At 44.0% G+C, this 24965-nt stretch overlaps 1 protein-coding gene across 1 annotated transcript in view; it reads right to left on the bottom strand.

Annotated features, from left to right (window-relative positions):
• LOC142579204 (uncharacterized) overlaps window positions 1-14120 on the bottom strand; it is a 31399-nt gene extending 17279 nt beyond the window's left edge. The window contains exons 1-2 of the mRNA XM_075689186.1: window positions 13957-14120; window positions 2412-2778 (exon numbers count right to left, since the gene is read on the bottom strand). Of these exons, the coding sequence (XP_075545301.1) occupies window positions 2412-2756 (345 nt within the window). The 5' untranslated portion in view covers window positions 2757-2778; window positions 13957-14120. The remainder of the gene's footprint in view (window positions 1-2411; window positions 2779-13956) is intronic.
• Window positions 14121-24965: the final 10845 nt, after the last annotated feature.

Raw genomic sequence — 24965 nt, 5'->3', positions numbered from 1 at the left:
GCTTTAGAGTAACAGTAGTAACGGTAATTTAGAGCAATTGTAGTACTGGGAGTAATAGTAATTTTGACAGCACGCGGCCGCCCATGGCGGTGTTGCAGAAATTAGTGGCTAGGCTGGTTCTTTCATATACGAAAGGCGGGGGACGTCACTTCCCAAGTCGTAAGCTGCCATCGCCCCGGCAGCTTGCGCAACAGTGGTCTTTACCGGGAAACGCATGCGGGGAGCGCTACGTCTTCGCGTTGTTATCAGGAGCACCTTATCATCATTTATGTGGTTCGGATGATCGTTTTGGTGCTTGTTCTTTATTGAAACGTATGCTGTTCTGTATGTTATATGCGTAATTTCGACGAATGTATGCATTGTTCGATTCCCTTTGCTGACTGCTTGAAGCCTCTGCCTTACGGGCATACGAGCCACTGCTCCTGGCCCTGCAATGTCGCCGGAATCGGCCCACATTTTTTCTTACGGATGCGGACACGAGAAATGCCGACCAAGTAGAAGTTAACAGCTTCACTGTAAAAAAAAAAAAGAATAATGAATTTAGAAATCCCTCAAAAAGTCCGCTTTGCAGACAGTAGTTTTCTTCCAAGGGCGCCTAACACGAAGTGGAAAATGAAACGACAACAGGTAAACACGAGCGCTCGGGCTTGGCTGCTTTTCTGTACGAACGAAACGACTACAGAAGTCGTTTAGTTTGTAACAAAAAATGTGAGCGTACCAACTATCCCAGTGTGCCCCCTTCTATGCTGCAGAAATATTTTCTTCTGCCGAGTGACATCAAACTAGTACGCATATAATAATTATACAGCTCCTTTATAACGCGCATATATAATCATTTGTCGCATGACAAAGGACAATAACGACCAATTAAAGTTTAACCGCTCATTTATACATTGTTTACTTATTCCGTTGTACTGGCCATTCCGTGCGAGATTGTGGAAAGAAGGGTGCTTGCATAAATATTGAAAATTTAAACCCCAAGAAAGCAGAAAACGAAAATGCACATATGGAAAAGTCGTACATAGTCTGCTGTACAGTGGATAGGCCAAAGAAGGCAAGTACGCATTATCGTAGAAGAGTGCCAATGCAACACGCAACGAAAGTCAATACAGCTTATACTATATTGTAGTAGATGTCGTTGTGCAAACCATATTTTTCATCGAGATAATGACAATAAATAGAAGCCCCACACAATTCTAGGCAAAAAAAAAAGGAGGGGTACGTCTAGCGCTGCAAGCACGGAAGTACGCATGCGCAACAACAGTGTTAATGTAAAGGGAAGCGAGGTAATAGAGGAAGCAACTCTTTCTACAAGGTGCGTTTGTCTAAAAAAGCAACGTTATAGGTATCCACGATGAAAACATGGCAGCGAATCATTCCCAAGACAGTATCACCGACAAAAAGATATTAATGACGAAGAGTAATAAGCATTCTTATGACTATATAACTGCTATTCATATAACTATTTTTCAACTTTTGAAAGAGAGAGAGAGAGGTGCCTAAAGACGCGGAGCTTGAAGCCGCATCGTAGTTATTACTCTCTGCAGATACAATAAGAAACTAAACTATATAATTTAAAGTGATGACAGACGTCAGAACAAATAGAACTTTCGTGAATGTTTTTCTGACTTTGAATATATACCTGATGCCGTTTCGTTAATTTGTAATAATGACACATTTTGTGACAGTACCTTTATGTACCTAATTACGCGGTGAAAAACAAAACACCTTGCCAGGTTTGCTCAGCTTCATCGACTTGCTTGGAAATTTTTGCTACCTCCTGTGTATACAGAGGAGAGCATAAAAAAGGTAGTGTTCGTTGTGTGGACATGAACGGCGAAATCAACAAAAGCAGGAAGCGATTATGGAAGATTTCATTCTGAAATTAGTGTCTGACATATCTTTTTTTTTCTGCAGACCCCCACCTATCCCACTTACCCTTTTCCCAATCCAGTTCTTAAAGTGCTTGGCCCTTATTTCTTCATTGCCTTCTGAGATAAGCCCTGTCTTTTATTTGTGTGTGTGTGTGTGTGTGTGTGTGTGTGTGTGTGTGTGTGTGTGTGTGTGTGTGTGCGTGCGTGCGTGTGCGTGTGTGTGTGTGTGTGTGTGTGTGTGTGTGTGTGTGTGTGTGTGTGTGTGTGTGTGTGTGCGTGCATGCGTGCGTGCGAGCGCACACGTACCCACCTAAACTAAACATGCGCGCGCGTTTGTTTGTTGTTGTACCGATCAGTCTTGAGCACGTGGCCCCAGTCCAAAATTGGTGCATTCTTGCTAACCGGACAATTGCAGAGCGGCAGCCCTCGTTCCCGCGTGACCAACCTAACAGTTTACGTCAATATTCAAATATGACCCGCTCATTTTAAACCCCTGACAGGCGCAGCCTCCCAACGGTCTCGTCTTTTCGAACTCACCTCAGCAGGCTTCTCGCTGTCGGTCAACGACGTACCATTCGTTGTCTCGTTCAGCCTAACGAGCATACTCTCGATTTCAGCGATATCCGCGACGGTGAGCACATCGGTCGAGTTCTGGGGCAGCCTTATTCGCGTGTTATAGTCCGGTGAGAAGCCCGCGTCCACTTTGTCCGGAACAAAGGACGGCGGAAGAGGCGGTGGCAGCCATGACGAGTTATCGGCGCCCTCGTCGCTTCGGCGCCAAATGATGACGTCGCCATCGGGGAAGTCTCCCGGCAACGGAGTGGTTACGTTCTCCACGGCCGCCGCGACCGCCAGCCGCAGCGCGGTTATCGGCAGGATCATCGTCCGTGTCCAGTCGCACTCCCTGCCAAAGGTTACGATGTTCACGACAGATTATCGGCGTCATTCAAGAAACACGCTTTCCTTTGAGATAACGCCGGCGTAGCGGTATAAACAACAAAAAGCAAATACTACGTACTCATATCAAGGGCACTCTGTTACTAAAGCAGGGGGGGGACACTCCGTATACATCCCATTGGCCGTTTTCGAGCAGACGCTCTTTCGACGCTAGCGCCAAGGTCCCCTTCAGTTACGGCCCTAACCAATGGGCGACGCATTAAGCAAAATGGCGGCGCACATGATTGTTTACGTTGTCATGGCAACAGCAACAGCAGACGCGCGGCACCTCCTCTCCCAAACGTTTTTCTTTCCTTTTTGTTTTTATTATGCCGACCCGCTCCACTCCCTTTCCCCCTTTCCCCCATGCCGCGCGCGCCGATCACTTTTTTTTTGTTTTACCCGTAAGCGGCGCGTTTTTTCTTTTTTATAGCGCGCTTGTTACCGCGCGCCAGCTCGCAAGCAATGCACGCGCTACGCCGCGCATTGGCATTGCTTGCGAGCTGGCGCGTGGTGCGCCGTGGGCTATGCGTTGGCACGCACGCAGTCTTGCCCATACTTATATTATACCAGCATGTGCCGGGACATAAAAAAAATTCCACTTTCAACACAACAGATGTTTAGTCTCGCTTTATTGACTTCGTTTCCGAAAAGAGATTTTTCTTACAACGTGGTGTGATACACGCTCAAAAAATGAGCAAAAGTGAGAGGTGCATGACATATACAAGAGTACTAAAGACAAGAGTTCACAGATGGTGAAATAACAAAAGAAAGTGCTAGAAAACGCGAAGGCCATTTCATGTACACACATATAAAACAAGATTTTTATATAACGTCCTCAAGACCTAAATGTAGACGAGCTCCTGATATGTGCACTAAGATATTGCACAAAATTGGACGACGTGTATGACATAGTCATGACAACTATAAAAAGGGAAAACTCACTAGTAATGGCAAAAACGATGACACGCAAAATACCTGAAAGATAGAATAAAATGCTAACATTGTTTGATTGAGAGCCATACCAAAAGAAAGCTTACTTATAAATCTGCACGAAAGTATATGAAATGCTTGACATGTTCATTACTGCTGAACAAATTGAAAAAAACATGGCAGAAAAATACCATTGTACTAAAAACTGAAACACACATTATCACATTATTTTGCACTTGGCCACAACTTGAGTAACGGTGGCAAGGGAACAGAAGATAGTCGGCTTTTGCAGCAGCACATAGAAAACATTCGCAGAAAGGCTTATTCCTCAAAGACCAGGTAAAACAGGCCAACACGACTTTTCTTTCTACCCGAATGCAATGCTTAGCAATAAAATTACGTCACTTAAGGCACTAAGTCGTACCTACTGGGCTCTCCCTTGCATAATAAACACGCACTGCAAAAATCTGCATGTAGGACACTTGCAATGCTCATGCTTTCCAGAGGAAAAAAAAGCGTACCATGCCTACACATGAAGGTTGTTCGCGCGGTTTTCCCATCGGGGGTTACTGAGATATTACACAAACACTAACAGTAATTTTTCAGCTGTTAGTCGGTTTGTAGAACGTGATACACAGAAAAAGCACTGAGGGCGATATGGAAAGCTGGGCAAGTTACTGAAGTTGCAGAATGAGACTTGGCACAGAAAAACACAAGTCACAGACCAGGTGACAATGAGGAGGAACATCTATTTGTCAGCTTTCTCTACCGGGAAGAGGCAAGTGTAGCACAATCAAGGCGCAACGACGTCCGGAGCCTCATGGAGTACACAAATGGACAGGGCTGTATTCGTGTACATGCGCCTTCTGATGTCCTTGGGTCTGAGCGCTCACCTGTTGTCTTTAGGCACCCGGAACAACCTTGCAGGACTTGTTTTTGAGGTATTTGTGCACTACTGCACGATGCACGAGCGGTACGAGTCGTGAAACGGGTGAAACATCGCGGAGCACAAGCACACAGCTACCGAGGACCACAGAACTGACGAAACTAGCCACGTCGGTCAACGCACAGCAGCGCACGCATCTCGATGACAGTAGATAACAAAAATAAAGCGTTACGTAGCGGACTAAGCAGCAGCCGGGCCGGCGGGTAGACAGTCGAAGGAGAGGGAGTTGAGAGGGTATTACGAGAGAGGGCGTAGAGAGAGGAGTTGAGCGTGGGGAAGGGCTTGGCCACCTGGATCGGCGCGCGTGCGCGCGACGATCTACGAGGCCGTGCAAGGGAAACGGATTTTTGCGTCGCCCATTACAGAGATGGCGCCAATTTCCTGTGCCACCGGAACCGGGGAGTGTCCCCCCCCTGACTAAAGTATCAGGCGCCATTTTCGGTTGATCAGGGGCTGAATTCACAATATGTGTGTGGCTGGGAAGAGGCAGTTGACTGTGCACATGTGCTTGAAGCCTACGCTGCTTGCGCATTTAAATTGTAAGATGGTTAGGCAGAATTAAAAGCGTTTGCACGCACACCTGTCTGATACAGTTAACTCGCAATTAGTGGGACTTCCGTAATTCGAAAATCCCATTAGTTCAAACAAATCCTTAAAAAGGAACTAGCATGCTTTGCTTCAAAAATTGTAAGCGAGCTTCTATTCGTTTTGTAGCCTTGGCTCGCAAGTATTCATACGTCATTTATCCAACTTCTGCTTAATTCGCAGCAAGGGAAAACGATTAATTCAAATTCAAAATGGTGGCTAGCCGGGCTTGTTGGTACGAACACGTACTTCAGCAAACAGCGCAGCAACGGGACACGGAAAAGGAGCACACGACACAGTGCCTTGGTGTGCTCCTTTTCCGAGTCTCGTTTTTGCGTTGTTTGCTGAAGTGTGATTAAGTGGCCTACCCGGTCTTCCAAGAAATTTATGACCATTTGATTTAAGGTCATTTCAATACGGTGATTGAAACAAACGTTTCCCAAGACAACGCTTTTCTGAAATAACGCCTCACCTGAGGCCAAAGGCGACTGAGAAGGTGCATACGGGAGGTAATTGGGCATATTCCTAGGAGCGCTCAGTGAAATGACAGACACCTCACATGCAGCATTTGTTGACTGTTTTTTGAACTTCACTTGCAGGCAGTTGTAGTAGAAAACGCATTTGCTCAAACGTAACACGACAAAGGTGAGGTAACCTTGTTCCTGGAAGTCGTCTCATCCGTTTCATCTTATTTGTTGTTGTAGAGGAAAGCAATACGTCTTCTATACCTCACTGAAGCATGGTACAGGAAGAAGTAGGGCGTCAAAATATATGGGGTAATTAATAAAAAATCACTAACTTCTTAATTACTAACTTATTTACAGCAGATATTGCAATTTACGAATTGTAGCCGGTGAGTTTTCAAAGCGTATCCATTTCAAATGAATTCCCAGAATGATACCAATTTCGAGATATGCTCCAGCATACTCTCCTTAAGTATGCGTTGTTGTTCAACTCATTTTCTTTAACAAAACGCTCTTTTATGCACTGAAGCACAATAGTAACTGGAACGCCCATGTATTTTGTCCCACACTTTGGGAAAAACTGTAAAGCGAACACACTCTATTACCTTGTTATATACATAAATCGATGTTTGATGTAGAGCAATAATGCAAAGATGTCATTGTCTTCAGATAGTTTCGGCGCCATATGCAGAGAAAAATAATCGTTCAGGCGCTTTCATCTGCCTGTCGTCGCTGCCGTTGTTAAGCACATTGTTATGTCTCAACACCACAAAGGCTTAACTAGACGTTTGCCACGAGGCAAACCCCCACCCATCCATCAGCGCCTATCCAGACGTCAATGCAGCGTGGACACCGACTGATGACGGGTCCACAAAAGGCCACTACCACTACCTGATGGCCTGAACTAATGATGAAGGGGGCCAACATCAAATGCTGCCGAAGAACGACGAAAACCTGGGACTCGCCGTTAATTAGACGTTTGCCACGAGGCAAACCCCCACCCACACATCAGCGCCTATCCAGGCATCAATGCAGCGTGGACACCGACTGATTACGGGCCACAAAAATCCACTACCACTACCTGATGGCCTGAACTAATGATGAAGTGGACCAACATCAAATGCTACCGAAGGCTGACGGCGACTTTGGATTCGCAGGTTGCTATCCTGGCGCATATTCCACACCATCGGATTTCGGAGGCGGAGTCACTCCGGAGCGTTGCGAGCATGGGCATGGTGTCACAACGGATTCTACGATTGTGATTTGTTGCTAGACGGTATTCAGACTCCCTAGTCGACTCGCGTAGGGAAGACGACGATATAAAAAACGGAGATTTTCGTGCAGAATGGCCGAGGGTCCCCATGTGAACTCAGACGTTTAACTTGCTCCTGCATGGAGTGGGCTTCCCTTACTGGAGCCGCCAATACACCATTTTTTCCTTCATTCCTACCACTGGACGTACTCGTCGATGGGCTTGGTGGATTCCTTGCCCTAGCGCCACACTAAGCCGCAAAATCATGTTACCTTGTCCCACAATTTTTCTTTCTCTTGTCTTTCTTTTTTTTTCTAGGGTGTACCATTGCTACCTCACTGACGGTAAGCTAACGACACCCCCTTTTTTTTTCTTCTTTAAAGAATGAAACTCCCACTCTCCCTTCCACAACCTCTCAAAATTAACTTGTCTTACTTACCACTTGTTGAACCTTTTCGTTTAGCTATACTGTAAAAACCAGCTGTCACATGAACTGTAATGTTTTCATCATTTTTATAAGCCAACGTCGCTATTCCGACAAGACGTTTCCATCGCTGTGAACAAAGACGGAAGGATAGAGTCGAAAATACTGCATAAAAAAAGAAATTGCTCATAATAACGCGATTCGATTAGCTGCCATGTGAAATACGTCGTAGTGTACACCTTACAAAATGATGGCCCGCTGTCATTTTGACGGTTAAACTTTTGGAAATCGAGCTGTCAATGTATTTCCCGTTATTTACTGCAGCATTTTTCACAGTTTACTGCTCACATAGTAGAGTTTACTAGCTTTCCAAGAAAGTGAGCACTACAACTCTGCTGTGACCACGTACAGTTACCAATTCTGTGCATACGAGACAGCAGTTTGCTAGCTTTTTATTATTAGCTGGTACAGGCATTTTCATTCAGGAAGGTCGCTTTTCAACCGTTTTCTGGGACGAAAGTTGACGTTCATAGGACTACTTGTTGTCTCTAAGGGTACAAATTACACTTAATGTACTTCAACTTATGATGGCCATATCTTTTCCTTTATTACCTTTTGTTAATCTTATCTTGGAGTGTGACACATCATTTCTTGTTGTATTGTTTAATGGGTCTGTAAAACTACGTAGCAATCTTTTAACCACAAGTCTGAGCATAGATGCCTTGTTTTCGTCGGTCACTGCTGAGTTGTCTGGGAAGCAAGGTCAGCCGAGCTTCTTAAGTAGAATATATTTTTGTACTATGCTTCACAATTTTCGCAACGTGCATTTTATGTTAAATTTACTCGAGCTCAAACATTACCAATGACAGGTTCAAAGTTAGGACGTCAAAACGTCCAGGTGATTGATAAATCCATGAGACAGGCTTTCAAGAAACGCGAGGACCGGTAAGAAACGCCCGTCTTCTGGTGGCAATGCGCCAGCCAGCAACATTCGCATTTTGTAGTGTCCTTGCTCGTATAAGCGAATAAACACTTCGAGTCATCTCGTAACATAGAGAGTAACTCTACCCTCCGGCGCGAAAAGCGCGTGAACTTGGCAAAATTTTCCTTTCGGAAAGAACGACAGTGGTGGGAAGGGTACAGTTGTCGGTCTCTTTTCCTTCCTAGTGGCGACAACAAGCTGCGTATGTCTTAAGGGCACCGCTCAACTCTGCCAAAAGACACCGTTTCTCACAGAGTCATTATTCCCTATAAGAAAAGAGGCTGATCGGCCAAAACTATCCCGACAAAACAGGCTGCTGCGCAGTGGCGTAGAGAGTTGCTAAGGAACATTTCAGACATGACAAATGTTGGCTGCGAACGCATTTGGGATTGCTATGTGAATATGATTCCGGCACTAATGAAATCACATGAATTTGTGCGAACCTGCTGAATGCGTCAATTAGTTATATTGAAGCAGGACGAGGTTAATTTTCACGCTCAAAATTGCACCATTCCTCACGGATCTGCATAGCTGGAATCAACATGATTAGTGACGTAATCGCCGATCGCGTATCTGCAGGTAATACATGAAATGTTCATTTTAGTGTTTGTGAGACATAATATACAAACAATGTCGGTATAGTCACTTTTCTCTGTTTTCTGTTTGTCCTTCTGCTCAGACCATACATGTCTGGAAACTGGTTGATTGTCTCATTAACATGGGAAAACCCACGCATATGTACAGCGGTTAAGTTGTTCTGTTTCTCAACAGTCGAGGCTGCAATTAGTTATGGCAAGCGCTTGAACTTGTATGACCGCGTGATTCGTCGTTAATTTGCATTGCAGAAAAGAGACCCGTGATATAAAGTTTCAAGTGTATTGCAAGTATTCCCTGTCTGAGCTCCGCATGGCTCTTTCCTTGCTACGTTTGCTACTATGTTCGACGTATAAGCCTCATATGAAAAGCCTAGAAAAGGGGACGAATGCATTCTTTACATTTAAAATGCGGTGGAACTGCCTTCCTGGTCAATGATCACCGCGTTAGGGCACTGCCATTAAGACTAAGTCATTGCGTTGCCCAATGAAACAAGCAGACTGGCCCGTATTTAAGAAAAGCTCTTACGCTGGAGCAAATTCTAGCCGATCCTGATGCTGCATGTGTTATTAGCGACGGGGCACGAGCATTAGAAAAAAAGCAATCAAAAACTAAAACCTTTTGTGAATTTTGCCTGTCTTTTCGTATATTTTTCTGTCTCAGCATGAAGCCTGGTGACACAGGAAATCCTACACTTATAATGAATTTTGTGAGCAGCACAGCAGACACGAGGCCCAATTCACGAAGCTTTTTGTTCGTGAAGGCTATTTGCCATTCGCTGGTCGCCTTTACTAACATGCCCGGTGCCAGGAGTGGCTAGAAGATTCTCATAGGAAAAGTTCTTGAGTAAGAACTTTTTGTGGAGACGGGCGCTGGTATCTGTGTTAATTTTTATCTTGTTTCTTATTCTTCTGCCCTGTGTGCTGGTGCGACGAGGCAAGACGAGTTTCTGCGGTGATTTCCGTTTACTGCTTAAATAAAACGTTGGCTTAGCTTTTACGCTAACGCATACACGGACCCTTCTCGTTTGCTTGCACACGCGTCGGCGCCCAAAGCCATTCGATGCAAACTCGTCGGCACAAAATGTCAACTTCCGCCCGGTGCCTTTCTGTACAAGAAGCTCGCATGCAGCTGCGCGTATGTACTCATCGTCTGCGTTGGCGTTCAGCCATTACTAACGCTGCCAGTTATCGCCTTGGTAGGCCTCGGCAAGAATTCCTGAATGGCATACCCCGACAGTTTCACTTCAAGGTTTTACACGAAGTTAATGAAATAGCTGTCTGTACTAACGCAGAAAGCGGTCCTGTTGCATTCCCATTTTCTGCTGCGTCACAAGCGAGTAACGATATGCTTTATGTCGCAGCTGGATTTTCGAAAAGCGAATCATTGTTTCTCACATATCGCAGCCTTTTCGATGTATGTCAGGTTGCCGAAAACGAAATTGAACGGCGCCGCTGGTCGTTCTGAAGAAAAACGTTAGATGCAGAAACTTAACACTAGTGTGTGGCTTGTCGTGGCGTCGCTCAGAGCCTGCCAAGGTGTGGTTCTGCATCATGTTTTGTGCATACAATCTCGATTTGCACTTGTGTACATGCATCGATACATTTCACAGGGACTCTTCTTCCGGAATACCGTGGCACTGTCTCTTTTTCGTAGTGTGCGTAAAGCAAGGCCCCGTTCATGTCATGGGAGTCCGAGGCAGAACGAATAATCCCCTCTCGACAGAATGCACCCTTCTAGAGCTGTTATCCCTCTGCTCCATTTACTAAATTTGTCATCTTATCATTCTATGAGATGACAAGCCGAGGAAATTGAAACACATTTTTTCATTTGCTTCAAAAAATATTGGTTTCCCATAAACTACATATTTCCAGAAGTATTCCGCCATCCACCATGCATCGCAACCAATGCACTATATTTCCCAGTACAACTACTAATTCTGAAATCAACCCGTTTATCTGCGCCCCTACAGAAAAAGCAGCCTATATGTGAAACGACATATCCAAGCAGGACGCAATACAATATTCTATGCCTGAGTTTTGAGTGAGTGGCATATGTTCTAGGCTGAGAATTTATGCGCGTAAGACTTAAAAAATTAGGGACGTAATGATGTCATGTTTAGTGTAGCGCAAGCAAAACATAAAAGGCGACTGAAAGATAGTCACGCGACGACGAAAACACGTGGGCATTTTATCACACCTGATTTTTCTATTTCAATTTCAATACCTTCATTCTTCTGTTACATCAATGGACGATATATATATATATATATATATATATATATATATATATATATATATATATATATATATATATATATATATATATATATATCGTCGCACAACAAAACGAATAGAAAAAAGAGCGCAAATTAAACAACGCAGCAAAACCACCCGTCGCAAGCAACTGTTGGGAAACAAACAGGATTTCTTTTCCTGGCAAAAAAAAAAAAAAAACAGTCGAGCGACTGAAGCAATTATCACTTCTATTGTTAATCTCTGTGGCTTCTTTCATTTTCCTAGTCAGCTGATCAGCTTCCTTGACCTTGTGTGCGATGAAACAAAGGCTTACATTCGCAGCACGCACGATGTAGATATCCTGATATTCCCGTAATCGCTTATTAAGACACCTGCCCGTCAGGCTGACGAACTCTTTCCCAGAAGATAATGGAATAGACTAGCGTTCTGTCGGCGCTGCACTGTACATGATGCCATACCAACTAGCCCATCAATCTGTCCTTTTGAAGGAACGATGGGATAGAAAAAGAGCGCGGTATGACCACAGCATTAGCACATTTTTTCGTGGGCCTCTGTTTTAACTGTCAAGAAGTCCTTCCACTCGGAGGGGTTCAGTGTGACATTGCTCGTGCCTTCATTTTCCGCAAGTCGGTTGTCTAACGCCTGGAGTTTTAAAACACGTGCATTTTCAGCGCGACGTAGCACTGCGGTCATGTTTGTGAATTCCATTATTTCGTCCGTCAATTCATTCGTGGCATTTTCATTAATGTCTCGTCAGTTCACATTTCCTCGTTTTCCCCCCCCCCCCCCCTCTTTGTTTCCTTATATTGCTCATGCTCTGAAAACCACAAATGAAACTTGCCACCGTCTGGAACATTCATCCCGGTCTCAATTTCGCTCTCATAGCCAAACCGTATACATCACCACCAACAGAAGAGATGCATATAAATAGTCTGATCTTCCCCCTGTTTGACGATGACGCTACTTTTGAAAAGTTCAAAATATGAGTTGCCAGTCTCGCCACGACGAATGTGTATTAATTGAGAACAGAAGATGTTGCAGAACCTCTCAGAGGCTATGCAACCTCATTCGCTGGAAGTCTTGCGAATAACTGAACGGGGTTGAAACTCCTACATATATAAAATCCTTTCAATGTATTTCGCAGTCGACTTAAGAGAAATGAAGACTATTAGAAAGCTGGAACTTATCCTATCAGCGCATAACTTCACTTCGCGCAACAAATGATTGCTTTATGTGGCTTATAATGCTCTCAAAGTGAGACACGGACTTTGAGAAACACCGTAGTGTGGCATCGGATTAGCTTTGATTACCTAGGTTTCTCTAACGTGTACCCAAAGCGTGTCACACGAGCGTTTCTGCATTCAGCCCACATGAAGATGTGGCCTCCGCGGATTTTAATTGAACTCGCAACTTCCTACTTAGCTATAAAACGCTAAGCCACCTAATCACCGCCCAAACGTTGACGAATCAAATTTTATCACGTTATTTTCCCTCTCTAGAAGTCTGGGTGATATTAGCGACCTCATGCGGCAGAAGATGACAGTGGCGTGTTTTCCAGTGTTGCCGGCATCGTTGCTGTCTTCATTTCACTGTCACACTGCATCTCAGCCAAAGGAAACAAAAAAGAAGGTTTTCACTGCTTCGCTGGTATTCGTTCTCGAAAAAGACGGCTCACCCTTTTGCATGCGGTGAACTATCGAAACCGGTCATATTTAAGACAGGGATGTAGGGAGACAACATTCTGAGGAAATACAAAACGTCAGCTTTTGTACTTGCAGTACTCGTTGCTTTAGACCAGAAATAAGTTGAATATGTCTTTTAACGCCGATACAAGACACGACAAGCTGCAAGCAAATGAGTTGAAATGCAGAACGGTGGGGGGGGGGGGGGGGAGGGAGGGAGGAGGAGTTCTTGCAAAAAGATCACTTGCAAGCCACCAGATATTCTCAGCCACCCTTCTCTATCCGCCAGTATGGGTTTCCAAGGACGAATTGTTCAACTGGAACGCTTTTTCTGAAGAACCCGTACGGGGTTTCTTGGTAGCTGATTGCTGCCGTCCGGCGGATGACAATTTCCCTTTCATGATCACAAGCAGCCTGCCTCCTGCTCCTTTTTCAATAATGTACTAAGCTTTAGACGATTTCTCGTGGCGATTTGTTGACGACAAACATTCACCCAGGGTCAACAGGGCGTTTTTACACAATAATTTTGCATTCTAATGACACATGTAAATAATTCAACCTTCATAAGTTCGTAGTTCATTTCTTCTTCTTCTTGCTCATTTTCCTTAGCATTCCCGCTAATTTAGTCCTCGTGCAAATTTGATGTTTGCAGTTACCTCGACGCGGAGTGCGAATCGGGGTGCATGGGAGTTATTCCCACTATTCGTCTCAGTTCTTACACCTCAGAAAAAAAATCAAAGAAGCGGGATCGATTCGAAAACTGCTAGCTCATTTTCACTGCGGGAGACGTTCATACGCGCATTTAAGATGTGAAAATAAATACTATACTTCAGGAAGCGCACCGCAATAACTGCGGTGAATGGTTGGCCACAGCACCAGTGCATTTTCGCCGCCGTTTTCCAACTTGACAGTGCATCGGTCGTATGAACTCTTCCACCTCTTCGCTTCAAAGGAAGTGTAGTTGCCCAATAGCGGGCCGCGTGGTTTCTGGGTAAATATAGTACAGCGCGGACGCGTGAAACTCACCTTTGGCGCCGATGTGGTGGGATCCGCTTTGTCAGGGCAGGCTTTGCATACAAGGTCTCCGCGGCTGCTTCCTTTGTACTCGCCGGAACTCCTGACGAACAAAAAGCGCAATCTCGAGGGCGGCATCCGTTTCGGTTCCATTGGTCGCTGACGCCTTGGCAGTGACGTCGCTATCGCGACTGCGCACGCCTCTCGCGCGACGGCCGCGACTCGGGCGCACGGCGCTAGCGCAATTACGCGCGCCTTCTTCGGCATTGATAGAGAAGGGACGCATGAGTCGTTATTGGTGCACATATCGCGCCTTGAACCGCAGTCCCAGAAACCTACGCGCTAGGAATACTAGAAAGTAAATGAAATCTGGCGGCTATGCTGTCTCTGCCCGCCGTCACAGCACACATGGAATGGGTAAAGCCAGCATTGTCGGAGCGGACAGTCCTGGAACGCCGACCTATGCAGTCGTCACACCACAAGACAGCGAAGGCACTCTTGAAATGTTTGCGTTCAAGTGGCCTATTGGAGAGACTGTAATTCTCGTGGACGTTAGCGACCATCCCTACATTTTTTTTCGTCAGTTTTTCTCTCCGCGGTTTTTTTTTCGTCTTTCATTTCCCCTTACACTTCACCCAATGCAGGGTAGCTAACCATAATCTGATCCGGTTAACCTCCCTGCCTTTCCCATCCCGTTTATCTCTCTATCAATGCAGCATGAGAATGAGGGCCAGTACACGGATTTGTCTGAAAGTCGTCTTTGTGACTTCAAACGACTTTAGTGAACCAAATTTCTAATAGAAAATTCTTTGTGCAGCAATAATTAGCCTGAATTTTTTACTATATTTGTCTACTTCGCACTGTTCCAGCAAGACAGGAAAAATGTTTAAAAGAGAGAAACTGCATTCGAGTTGTTAGTTTTACTGCCAAAATATAACCTTGACTTAGCAGCCTCCGTGCTGCATGGTGGTGATATTTATGTATGATTAAAGGAATTAGTGACGAACAAGAAACATCCACGTAACTGATTTAATGAAACACTCGGAGTCCGTCACGTCACGGTATTCAACCAACACTGCAACGAATGGCACCGCAATGTGCCATATCGTAGAACAACCCATTGTCCTCTCTCTGTCCTTGAACGACTGCGAAGCGAGATATTACTGTAGTTCGGATTGTCCGACACTATACAGGGTGTTTCGGCTAACTTTAGCCAGAGTTTCAGAATATGCCGATGCACTCTAAGACAACGCTACCAAATGCATATTGCTCACTTTTGCATGTAGTGTGTCACACAATTTTTGTACCTTGCTTAACTAGATAATTAGTCAAGATTAATTAAAGAAGTTCTGAAGCAACGAAGCTAGGCGAAAAAATCAAATTAAAAAGTTGTAAAGCGCTTTGCAAAACATCCGAATAGGCAGTTTCTGTCTTTCTATCTATTCGGCATTAATCTTTTTCCGCTTTATGCAGCTGCCCGCGAAATACAAAAAGTATACCAAGTGACATGCCTGCTTGCACGTCTTGATTGCAGCGCTCCGAAACATTTCTCGCACAAACGAACGTAGCACCTAGCAGGGTGTGCTGCCGCTTAAAAGCTGACAGCGCAGTGACGCAGGCGTTGGCAGTGCGATTTACGCCACCGATGTGCTTCACTCGCGGCGGTTAAAGCTCTACATTAAAGCGAGTAACTATTGCAAAAACACTTCAGAAGCAGAAATACGGCTCCGCATATTCCGTAAGAAAATATCATTGGCACATAAAACTTATTAAGTAACACATTGTGTTTCTTTCTTTTCCTATGTGACGTTAAGTAAGGAAAAGTAAGCATGTTTTCCCCATTGCATGGATTCAGTATATGAAAATATTCCCTTAAACTTTATTTTCACACATTGTTTTATAAAAATGCTGTTTTGTGCACTAATTCTAGCACTCAGTTTGGACCGTGTTTCATATCACGATACTTGATCAACTTATATTTTGTTATTCCTTGTGCTGTTTTGCCTGCCAGTGGTTCACTGCCCCTTTCCACTTATTTGATGCCGGTTTCCTGCCAAGGAGGCCATCAGCATATGCATGCATGTTGAAAATAAAATTGAAATTGAAATAGACCACAGAGAACGGCTTAGAGAGACAATTCGCGATACCCCTGATGCTGTCACTCTGTGTAAGCTCTGTACGCTTCAATTTGTCGTTTCAGCTTCAAGCTGAATATAGGTGGCAGATGGAAAGGGGCCCCAAATAGCTGGAACCACCAGGTTAAGCAGCTTTTGGGAATTAGGGTCTAGTGCTCGCGATCACAAATGAGTTTTTCACAGCTAGTTAGTCCCAGAATAATTATATTACTGAATTTTGGAGAAAAGACCGTTCGCAATTTATACTGTTTGGTCAAAGCAATGTAATCCCACTAAATCAGAAAAAAAAATAATGTTGGCAGGAAACGTTATCTAACATGCACGTTTACAAATTTGGCTTAATTTGAGTGCAAAGGTCTTGTTCATATTACCATTCGAACTGACAGAATTACTTGCTGCCGAGTTTTTCCACTTAATTTGAACGGGGTCACTTGAACTTATATATATAGAAACTGCTGCCACTTTGAATAAACAGCAGCGTTCTGTGTTCAAGTATTTCGCGTTGAAAAAGTGGAACAAATGTTGGGAAAGCGCAGAAGGATGATAGCCCAACAAACAAAAGATGATGACCTTATCATTCTGACATATCATATTTTTATTGAAAAGTAGGGCAGAGTAGCGTGAGATCCAGGTGAGTGCCTATCCCCGCTTCCCCCTTCCCAAACGCCCAACCTCTTATGAGTTTCCTTTAAAAAGATTAATCTTAAAATCACGCTGATGTCAAACCACGTCTGGGGCACCAGTTCTAACATGAGTTTAATTATATCGTAGCAAATAGGTGCTTAAATATCTTAAAGGTATCTGCCAATTTTCTACCTGCAGAGTTGCTTTTCGTTTTTGTCGCAGACATCTGGTGCAAATGAACCTTTCGATTCGGTACGTACAGTTTGGCGAAGCTCTTGGGTGAGAAACTCGGTTATATGGCGTTCTTGCTTAGCTGCAGTAACAAAAGAGCTTTGATTCCATCGATCATTGTCAATTTTCGTAGGCGGGATCAATTTATTTCTGTCATTTACAACTTACAATGCATTTTTTTAATCCGCATGTCGCCACAGCCTGCCTGCCTGCCAGCCGGCACAGTTATTTTTACGCTCGACCAGACCACCTTACCTGTCCACGTAATATTCTCTGGCCTTGGGATCAGCAATGATATTTAACCGCATCTTAGTGGCACTTTGTGTAGGGGCTTTCTAATTATTTAATGTTGTAATCGGCAGGAGATGCCTTCAAAGGAGTTGCTGCAGTTACCAGCGCTAATTTAGTCATTTATCTGGCACTAGCCTGAGACAGCATGAACCTTTGTGCCGTATTGCATTAAGCGCTTAGTAGGCGTCTGCGGCTTCCTCACATGACTTTTAGAAGATAAAGAATAAGTGCCCATTGAGGGCTATCAATTCTATGGAAAATTGCACTTCGAAAACTGCTTGCGCTGCATAGCTAAAAAGTCACCCTAGGGTCTTCAAGACTGCTGAAGCGTAATTGCCTCCTTTTTAGAATAAGTGGCTGCCCGTTAAACTGTCGTTTCATTTTATTTTCTTATGTTTTTTTTACTCGCGCATCGAGCATTACGGCACGCCAGGAAAGAAAAGGTTCGGAGTGAAACCGAAACCAAGGACGCCGGTAGAATATTTGTCTGTTTCCATCACTCACTCGAGCTGTTAAACGATGGCGCCTACGCAGCTGGTTACACATGCACACGCACGTAACGTACAGGTATACACCACCTAACCAGGCAGGGTAACAGATGTTGAGACCGTGCAACTGGTAGGTGGGTGGCGCGTTGTCCTTGATTAGTGTCTCTCTCTCTTCTTTTTATTTTTTGCCGTTGTTGCTCCGACCCTCCCTTTCCGGCTTGTTATTTCCCCAGCAGGATGTACCGCTCACTCATCAGATAAATTTACACACAGCGCAGTTCCGTGCGGCACGGGGCAGCTAGAGGGCACGAGGTAGCTCCTGTGGCGACCAAACGACGACACGCTGAGCTGGCGGGGTGTAGAAGTTCTTTTTTTTTTTTTCAGGCCAACACTTTTGTGCAAGCTCTCAAGTAGCCATAGTTAAAGTTTTAGTTATGTTGGACCAGAACCATAGCCCGCTGTAAAATGTACAAGTAGCCAGTTCCCCTGAGTGTTGGAGTTTTAAGCGTCAAAAGCACTATTTGATTAGGAGACACGCCGTAGCGGGGTACTCCGGCTTCGTTTTGACCCCCAGGGATTCTTTAACGTGCCCCCAATACACGGGACATAGGTGCGTTTGAATTTCGATTCCATCGAAATGCGGCCGCTGCGGCGGGGATTTAATAGCACCACTATGATGTCGAAATTCCAATATGATGCCAAATTCCGTCACATTGGCGCTTTGAGCCAATCAGACCTGACAAGATGACAAACTTGACATAATGGCGTGGTTTGACATCGTTCGGAGCAGCCCTGATAGTTTCATTGAGCATATATACGGCTAGATATACGAAAGTTCTGTCTGTATACATTCAAGGGTTCGTGGTAGCGATTAACTACGGACTGGCTGAGGCCATGATGACGTGGATTATTACAATGTGAGAGCGCTTGCACTGCTTGCAACCCATTTATAGTCACTTCTCGCTGTTAGGTAAAAGAAGCTTACCGAATGATGGCCTGATCTCACAATGCCATTTACTTGCAATAGCTGTTCGTGAAAAGGAGCGCCAGTCAGTTGTTAAAGCGCTGGAGCAGGCATCCAGGGTGCCAGACAACGCAAAACGTTTCATTAAGAACAAAAAATTACTTATTTATTTTATTTAGAACATACTGCCGGCAGGCTGAAGGGCCCTGGCAGGAGGAGCACCATGAGCATAAGATCAAAAAGTACAAGGCAAGATATGAACAAAAACATCAACTCACAGAGCGGCCTGTTCTAAGGCACCAATGTCAACGAGCGAAGATAATGGCACTTGATTCCACTCGGTTATATTACGAGGGAAAAAAGAAAATTTGAAGATGTTTGTTCTGGCAAAGTAAGGTGTTAGCGTTTTATTGTGCCTGTTTCGTGTTGAGCTGGACGTTATCGGTTTAAGATATAAATAAGGAGCCATTGACAACTTCTTATATTTTAGTACAAAGAGGAATTTTAGCCTTTGTATTCTGCGCCGAGCTTCTAAGTACTTTACGTTACGTTCAAGCATTATAGTAATGGGGAGTCAGTGGAATGATATTTGCAAAATATAAACCGAACAGCTTTAGGCTGAACTCTTTCAAGCGCATTAATATTAATTTTTGTGTGAGGATCCCATACAGTGCACGGATACTCAAGTTTTGGTCTAATCATGGTGTTATATGCCAACTGTTTAACGTTAGAAGGAACTTCTTTTAACTTCTGTCGAAGAAAACAGAGAATACGAAAAGATGAGCATATGGTTTCAATATGTTTATTCCAGCTAAGGTTCCAGCGGGCGGAAGTCATTAGTGTTACTCCAAGCTATTTATATTCTTTGGCCTCTGAAAGATGACGAGTGGAAAGATTATACGAAAAGGAATGACTGTTACTGAATTACATGAAATTGGTGACTCGAATTCCCGATTATTAGCAACTGCATGGTACGCTTGGTCCACCTGATAACTTCCGCGCTAAGCAACCTTGGTGCCTGAAAAAGCGCCTGAACGTTTCAAAATCTTCTGGTTTTCAGTGGCTGAAAGCGCCTTTACGGCGCCAAAATGCGTGGTACTCGTTTTGTAAACCCTATAGAGGAAATGCGCCAGATTGTCGCTAGCCTTGTAGATTTGATAACAGCCACTTGTTGCGAGCGACTCCGAATTAGACGGAAAGAAAAGGGGGATTCCCCTGTTTTCGCCACTCGTGAACTCGCGCATGGCTCCAGCGCTGGCAAGTCGTGGCGCCGCGATATCGAGAGCGCGCAAGCTGCCGAGCGGGCGGAAGTCGTTAAAGCGACTACGCTGAAACATCATTACGCGCGTTTCGTGCGAGCTTTGCAAAGATGCATACTTTAGGCCTAACTTAACTTTTCCAGGAATGCACATGTTTAAGGTGTGAAAAACATAATTGCCCTCACGATTCATTTCTCACCATGAGCCTATTGTTCTGCTGGAAATCAAACCTAGCTGTCTTTCCTGTTCGCATCAAACTGTTTCGGTTCTCAGAAACATGTTATTTATTTCGTTAGGAATACTTCAGCCATATAGCAATTCCCTTAGGTAAACTCGATAGAAATCTTTTTTAAGTTGAGTTGATTTTTTTAGTTTTGAGATGACGAGTTGACCTTTAAGAGACAGCCAATGATTTAGCTGTAGAAGCCGTCCTCTCTCAATTTTCAAAACACAATTTCATCGTCAGTGTTCCCTCATAATGCCACAGTACGCAATACAGTCTTCTCAATGGAAAAGATTCAAGGCTATCTTTAGTGTCACTTGCGTAATTTGAGGTGAAGCTCAAAAGAGCACGCAGGACGACAGAAGGAGACGGAGAGACAGCGCTAATAGCAACTGATTCTTTATTCCACGTGGTTAATACTTCTACATCATAGTATAACATATACCTGTGGATCACGTGGCCAGGAACCGATTCAACAGTGATCTTGTACTGCTGTGTTCTGTTGAGTCGCTAACTTTCTGTGCTAATCGCTACGTCGAATGAACACATTGAAGTTTGCTGAGTGCATGTGTGGAATCTACTTTAAGAATTATTGCGTGACTCTTGTTGATTAGGTTAACGTGGAACGGTTTTGATAGCGCCTGGAATGGCCACGAGCTTTAACGATGCCGGTGTGCCGTTTTCGGATAATTTCATGACAACAGGACCTGCCTTCTGCCTATCTGTCCAGTTTATCGCTTGTTTCTTTGTATGTATGTATGTATGTATGTATGTATGTATGTATGTATGTATGTATGTATGTATGTATGTATGTATGTATGTATGTATTATATGTATGTATGTATGTATGTATGTAATATTAATAATATTTGGGGTTTTACATGCCAAAACCACATTCTGATTATGAGGCACGCCGTAGTGGAGGACTCCAGAAATTTTGACGACCTGGGGTTCTTTAACGTGCACCTAAATCTGAGCACACGGGTGTTTTCGCATTTCGCCCCCATCGAAATGCGGCCGCCTTGGCCGGGATTCGATCCCGCGACCTCGTGCTCAGCAGCCCAACACCATAGCCACTGAGCAACCACGGCAGGTGCATGTATGTGTGCATGTATGTATGTGTGCATGTATGTATGTATGTATGTATGTATGTATGTATGTATGTATGTATGTATGTATGTATGTATGTATGTATGTATGTATGTATGTATGTATGTATGTATGTATGTATGTATGTATGTATGCATGCATGCATGCATACAAGAAAGAGAGCAGTCTGTCGTGGTATGATGGTAATGGTTGCTCTTCTTCAAGCTGCTATGCTCTAAACCGGTAGCTTGAACGAATGATTTCTCATGATCACGCTACACGTGAACACTGTTTCTGCAACGGTGATAGCGTAGCGTGTAGCTTGCATGAAAACTTACTTATTAGAGTAGAAGGGGATATCCAATGGCAAGCATAATACTCACATTGTGATGCTTGCATTGTGTAAGCTACGTGACAAGCTAAAAGGACAACCTCTTCATCCACGCACAAATATTATTGCGTGGCCTGAATCAGCTCCACGAATTGCGACATGCGTAGGCATTCGCAGGCGTAGTAAACGCCGGAAACACTTATGCAAAATAAATGTTGTTTTCCCTTCTGCGTCAGATATGTTATGCAAAACTTGAAGATTGCAGGCTTCTAAGTAGTAATGCACGCAAAGTTGTAGCCCTTTGCGTTTTTAGGCATGTACTGTCAGTTCTCAAAATATGAATTAGACTTCATTTCTAGAGTTCGACTTGCGTCGAAATCTGGATAACGATTCACGGAGCCTTTCTTAATAATGGAGCATTCCTAGGAAACAATGGCCAATTCATTAAACTTTTCATTCCTAAGTGGTCTTTGCCATTGGCCGGCCACCTTACTTTGCTAATCATTGAGCCTACTTAATGATTGACTGAATACGGAGCTAGGGGCCGTGTTCACAAAGCTTTTCGTTCGTAAGTACCCCTTGCCATTGGCAGGTCGCTATTGGCTGAAGAATTTGTTCTTACGAACATCTTTAGTGGAAGAAATTTTGGTAAATATGTACACATGGCACGTTTTCAAAAAAGACCCTACTCTAGAGTTGTTCCATAGAGCAAGTTCCAGCCAATCGTGGTGCTTCACATAATATTAATGAGGGTGGTCGGCCAAAGGCAAACAGCACTAACGAATGAAAAGCATTTTTTGTGAATACGGCCCCAGATCCAGCCAAGCGTCATAACGAACAACGCGACGTTTTTTTTTTTTTAATATAAGGTTTTACTTGCCGAAGCCACTTTCTCATTTGAGGCACGCCGTAGTGGAGGATTCCGGAAATTTCGACCACCTGGGGTTCTTTAACAGGCACCTACATCTAAGTACACGGGTGTTTTCGCATTTCTCCCCCATTTAAATGCTGCCGCCATGGCCAGGATTCGATCCCGTGACCTCGTGCTCAGCAGCCCAACACAATAGCCCCTGAGCAACCACGGCGGGCATGGGCGTTTTCGCATTTCACCCCTGTCGAAATACAGCCGCCGCTTTCCGGATTTGATCCCGCGACGTCTTGCTTAGCAACGCCACACCACAGGCGCTAAGCCACCGCGGCGGCTAAAAGTGATAAAGAAGGTGATGTCCATAACAATAAGAAAGGAAAATGCATGCGGTTCTGCATGTATACCTACTCCGGAAGCTAACCGCCACTGAGATGAAAGCAATCGGAGATTTGTGCTGATTCTGTTATTCATATGGTGTAACTATGATTCATATAATAAATCATATAATGGAGAATATTTTTTGTGATATCAACGCTAATGAGGTGCTAGAGGCCTAGTGAGGTGACTATATAATGACAACTTTTGCCCCAAGCATCGCAAGAATCATGTATAGATAACCAAATAAATAAATAAATAAATAAATAAATAAATAAATAAATAAATAAATAAATAAATAAATAAATAAATGACCTTGCTAAGTCGGTCTTGGCCGAAATTACACGTTACCACGAACATAGTTTGCCTGCTTGGTATCCCTTGATTGTATTTGAAGAAATAGTAAAATACACGTTTCATTTATTTTAATACCACCGGGGTGAATTAGTGGCTATGGTGATGCTCCGCTAAGCGTGAGGTCGTGGATTCGATCCCGACCGAGGCAGCTACATTTCGACGGGGGCGAGATGCAAAAATGGCCGTGAACCATGGATTTGGAGCACGTTAAGGAATCCCAGGTTGTCAAAATTAATCCGAAGTCCCCACTACGGCATGCCTCATAATAAGATTCTGGTTTTGTCAGATAAAGCTCAGACCTTAATTTCAAAATTTATTTTTTATACATTTATTTCCGAAAATATGGTGAAATCGTGAACAAGAAACTTGTGGCCATAATGATCCGTATATCACCCAGCTCCACAAGCCTCTCCTAACCATCACTTAGAACTACATTGAGAAATGCTCCATATAAACGCATTTGCTCCTTTGCTCAGTCGGTCTCAAGGGTCAAAGAGAGCGTCGAGTTAGGAGGGTTACAAATTACACAAATCGAGGGTGACAAAAAAATGAAGAAAAAAGTGGAGAGGAAAGGCAGAGAGGTTGACCAGTTTAGCTCAACCGGTTTGCTACCCTACACATGGGAGCGGGATGAAAAGTGTTCATTGGAGTATACGGTACAAAACGGTGCTTGTAAAACTTAGTATGCGTTTCGTGATCAAGGATGCAAAGTATATAATTTGTATAAAATGCGACACTCTGAAATTTCGATAAAATTCTTTCTGTGCCTCGCAGTCCTACAGGATTTCGCGGTTACGTTTGCATTCTGATATCTTCGTTCGCATGCTATCCCCTAGTTGTTCGCTTAGTTCATCCTATCATCAGCATCATAAGGAAAATTATTAAATAAATCGACACACTAAATGGAAGGTAATTGCGTCTGCAAGTGTATAGGTCTAAAAACACAATCTGTACTAAGCGAAGTTTCAAGCGCAATAGGAAGTCATCGTATACGGCTAGAATCACAAATAAGTATACCTAACGATGAACATATTAAAATTATTGTATACGCAATGATTTTATATTGTGGCGCGCATTTTGTCCAAGTCATATCACGCTTTAAGATTGTCACAGTAAGTGATGAGTTTGGAAACGTTTGTTCCAGCATGCGTGTTACTTCTTGCACGAAAACATTGCATGTAACTGTTTCAACGCAACATTTTTCTTGATTTGGGTAGGGCTAACTTCTGCTCAGATAGCCAACCAGCACATAAATGACAACAATTGTGATGAGCCCACGCTGCGGTCGTCGAATCCAATCCCGCTGCTCAATTGCTGCCCGCTATTTACGCTTGCATGATCGTGCCTTCTGCACATCCCTGGGCATTCTCTAGTGCTTGCGTAGATTCGAGATTCCGCTACACTATTCGTGTCGCACTTACATATTCCTCAGACACGTCTATCGCGCCCTTCAAATGGCGATAACGTTCACGAAGTTTCCGACACAGTTAGTGCATCTTGCTCGAGGACGGTAACACAACAGCGATAATTCTGCGAACAAAGTTCCTTGAGGCATAGCCTCATTGTTGCAGAAAGCAACGAGCAAGTTGCCGCAATAGCTCAAGTGGACAGATCTCTGAGAGCACTTATAGACTCGCTGCCCATATTCAAGTGTATGTGCAACTAGTGTTCTCTCTCTCTCTTCTCCCATTTTTTCCATCTCACTTCTTCCCTGTGTCCCCTTCCCCTAATGCAAAGTAGCAAACCGGATGCACATCTTGTTAGCCTTCCTGCCTGTCTTCCTTCA

The sequence above is a fragment of the Dermacentor variabilis genome, chromosome 1 (genome assembly GCF_050947875.1).
Source record: "Dermacentor variabilis isolate Ectoservices chromosome 1, ASM5094787v1, whole genome shotgun sequence".
NCBI classification, from domain to species: domain Eukaryota; kingdom Metazoa; phylum Arthropoda; class Arachnida; order Ixodida; family Ixodidae; genus Dermacentor; species Dermacentor variabilis.
Note: the sequence above shows the minus strand (reverse complement) of the source record. Positions and strands in the feature narration are given on the sequence as shown.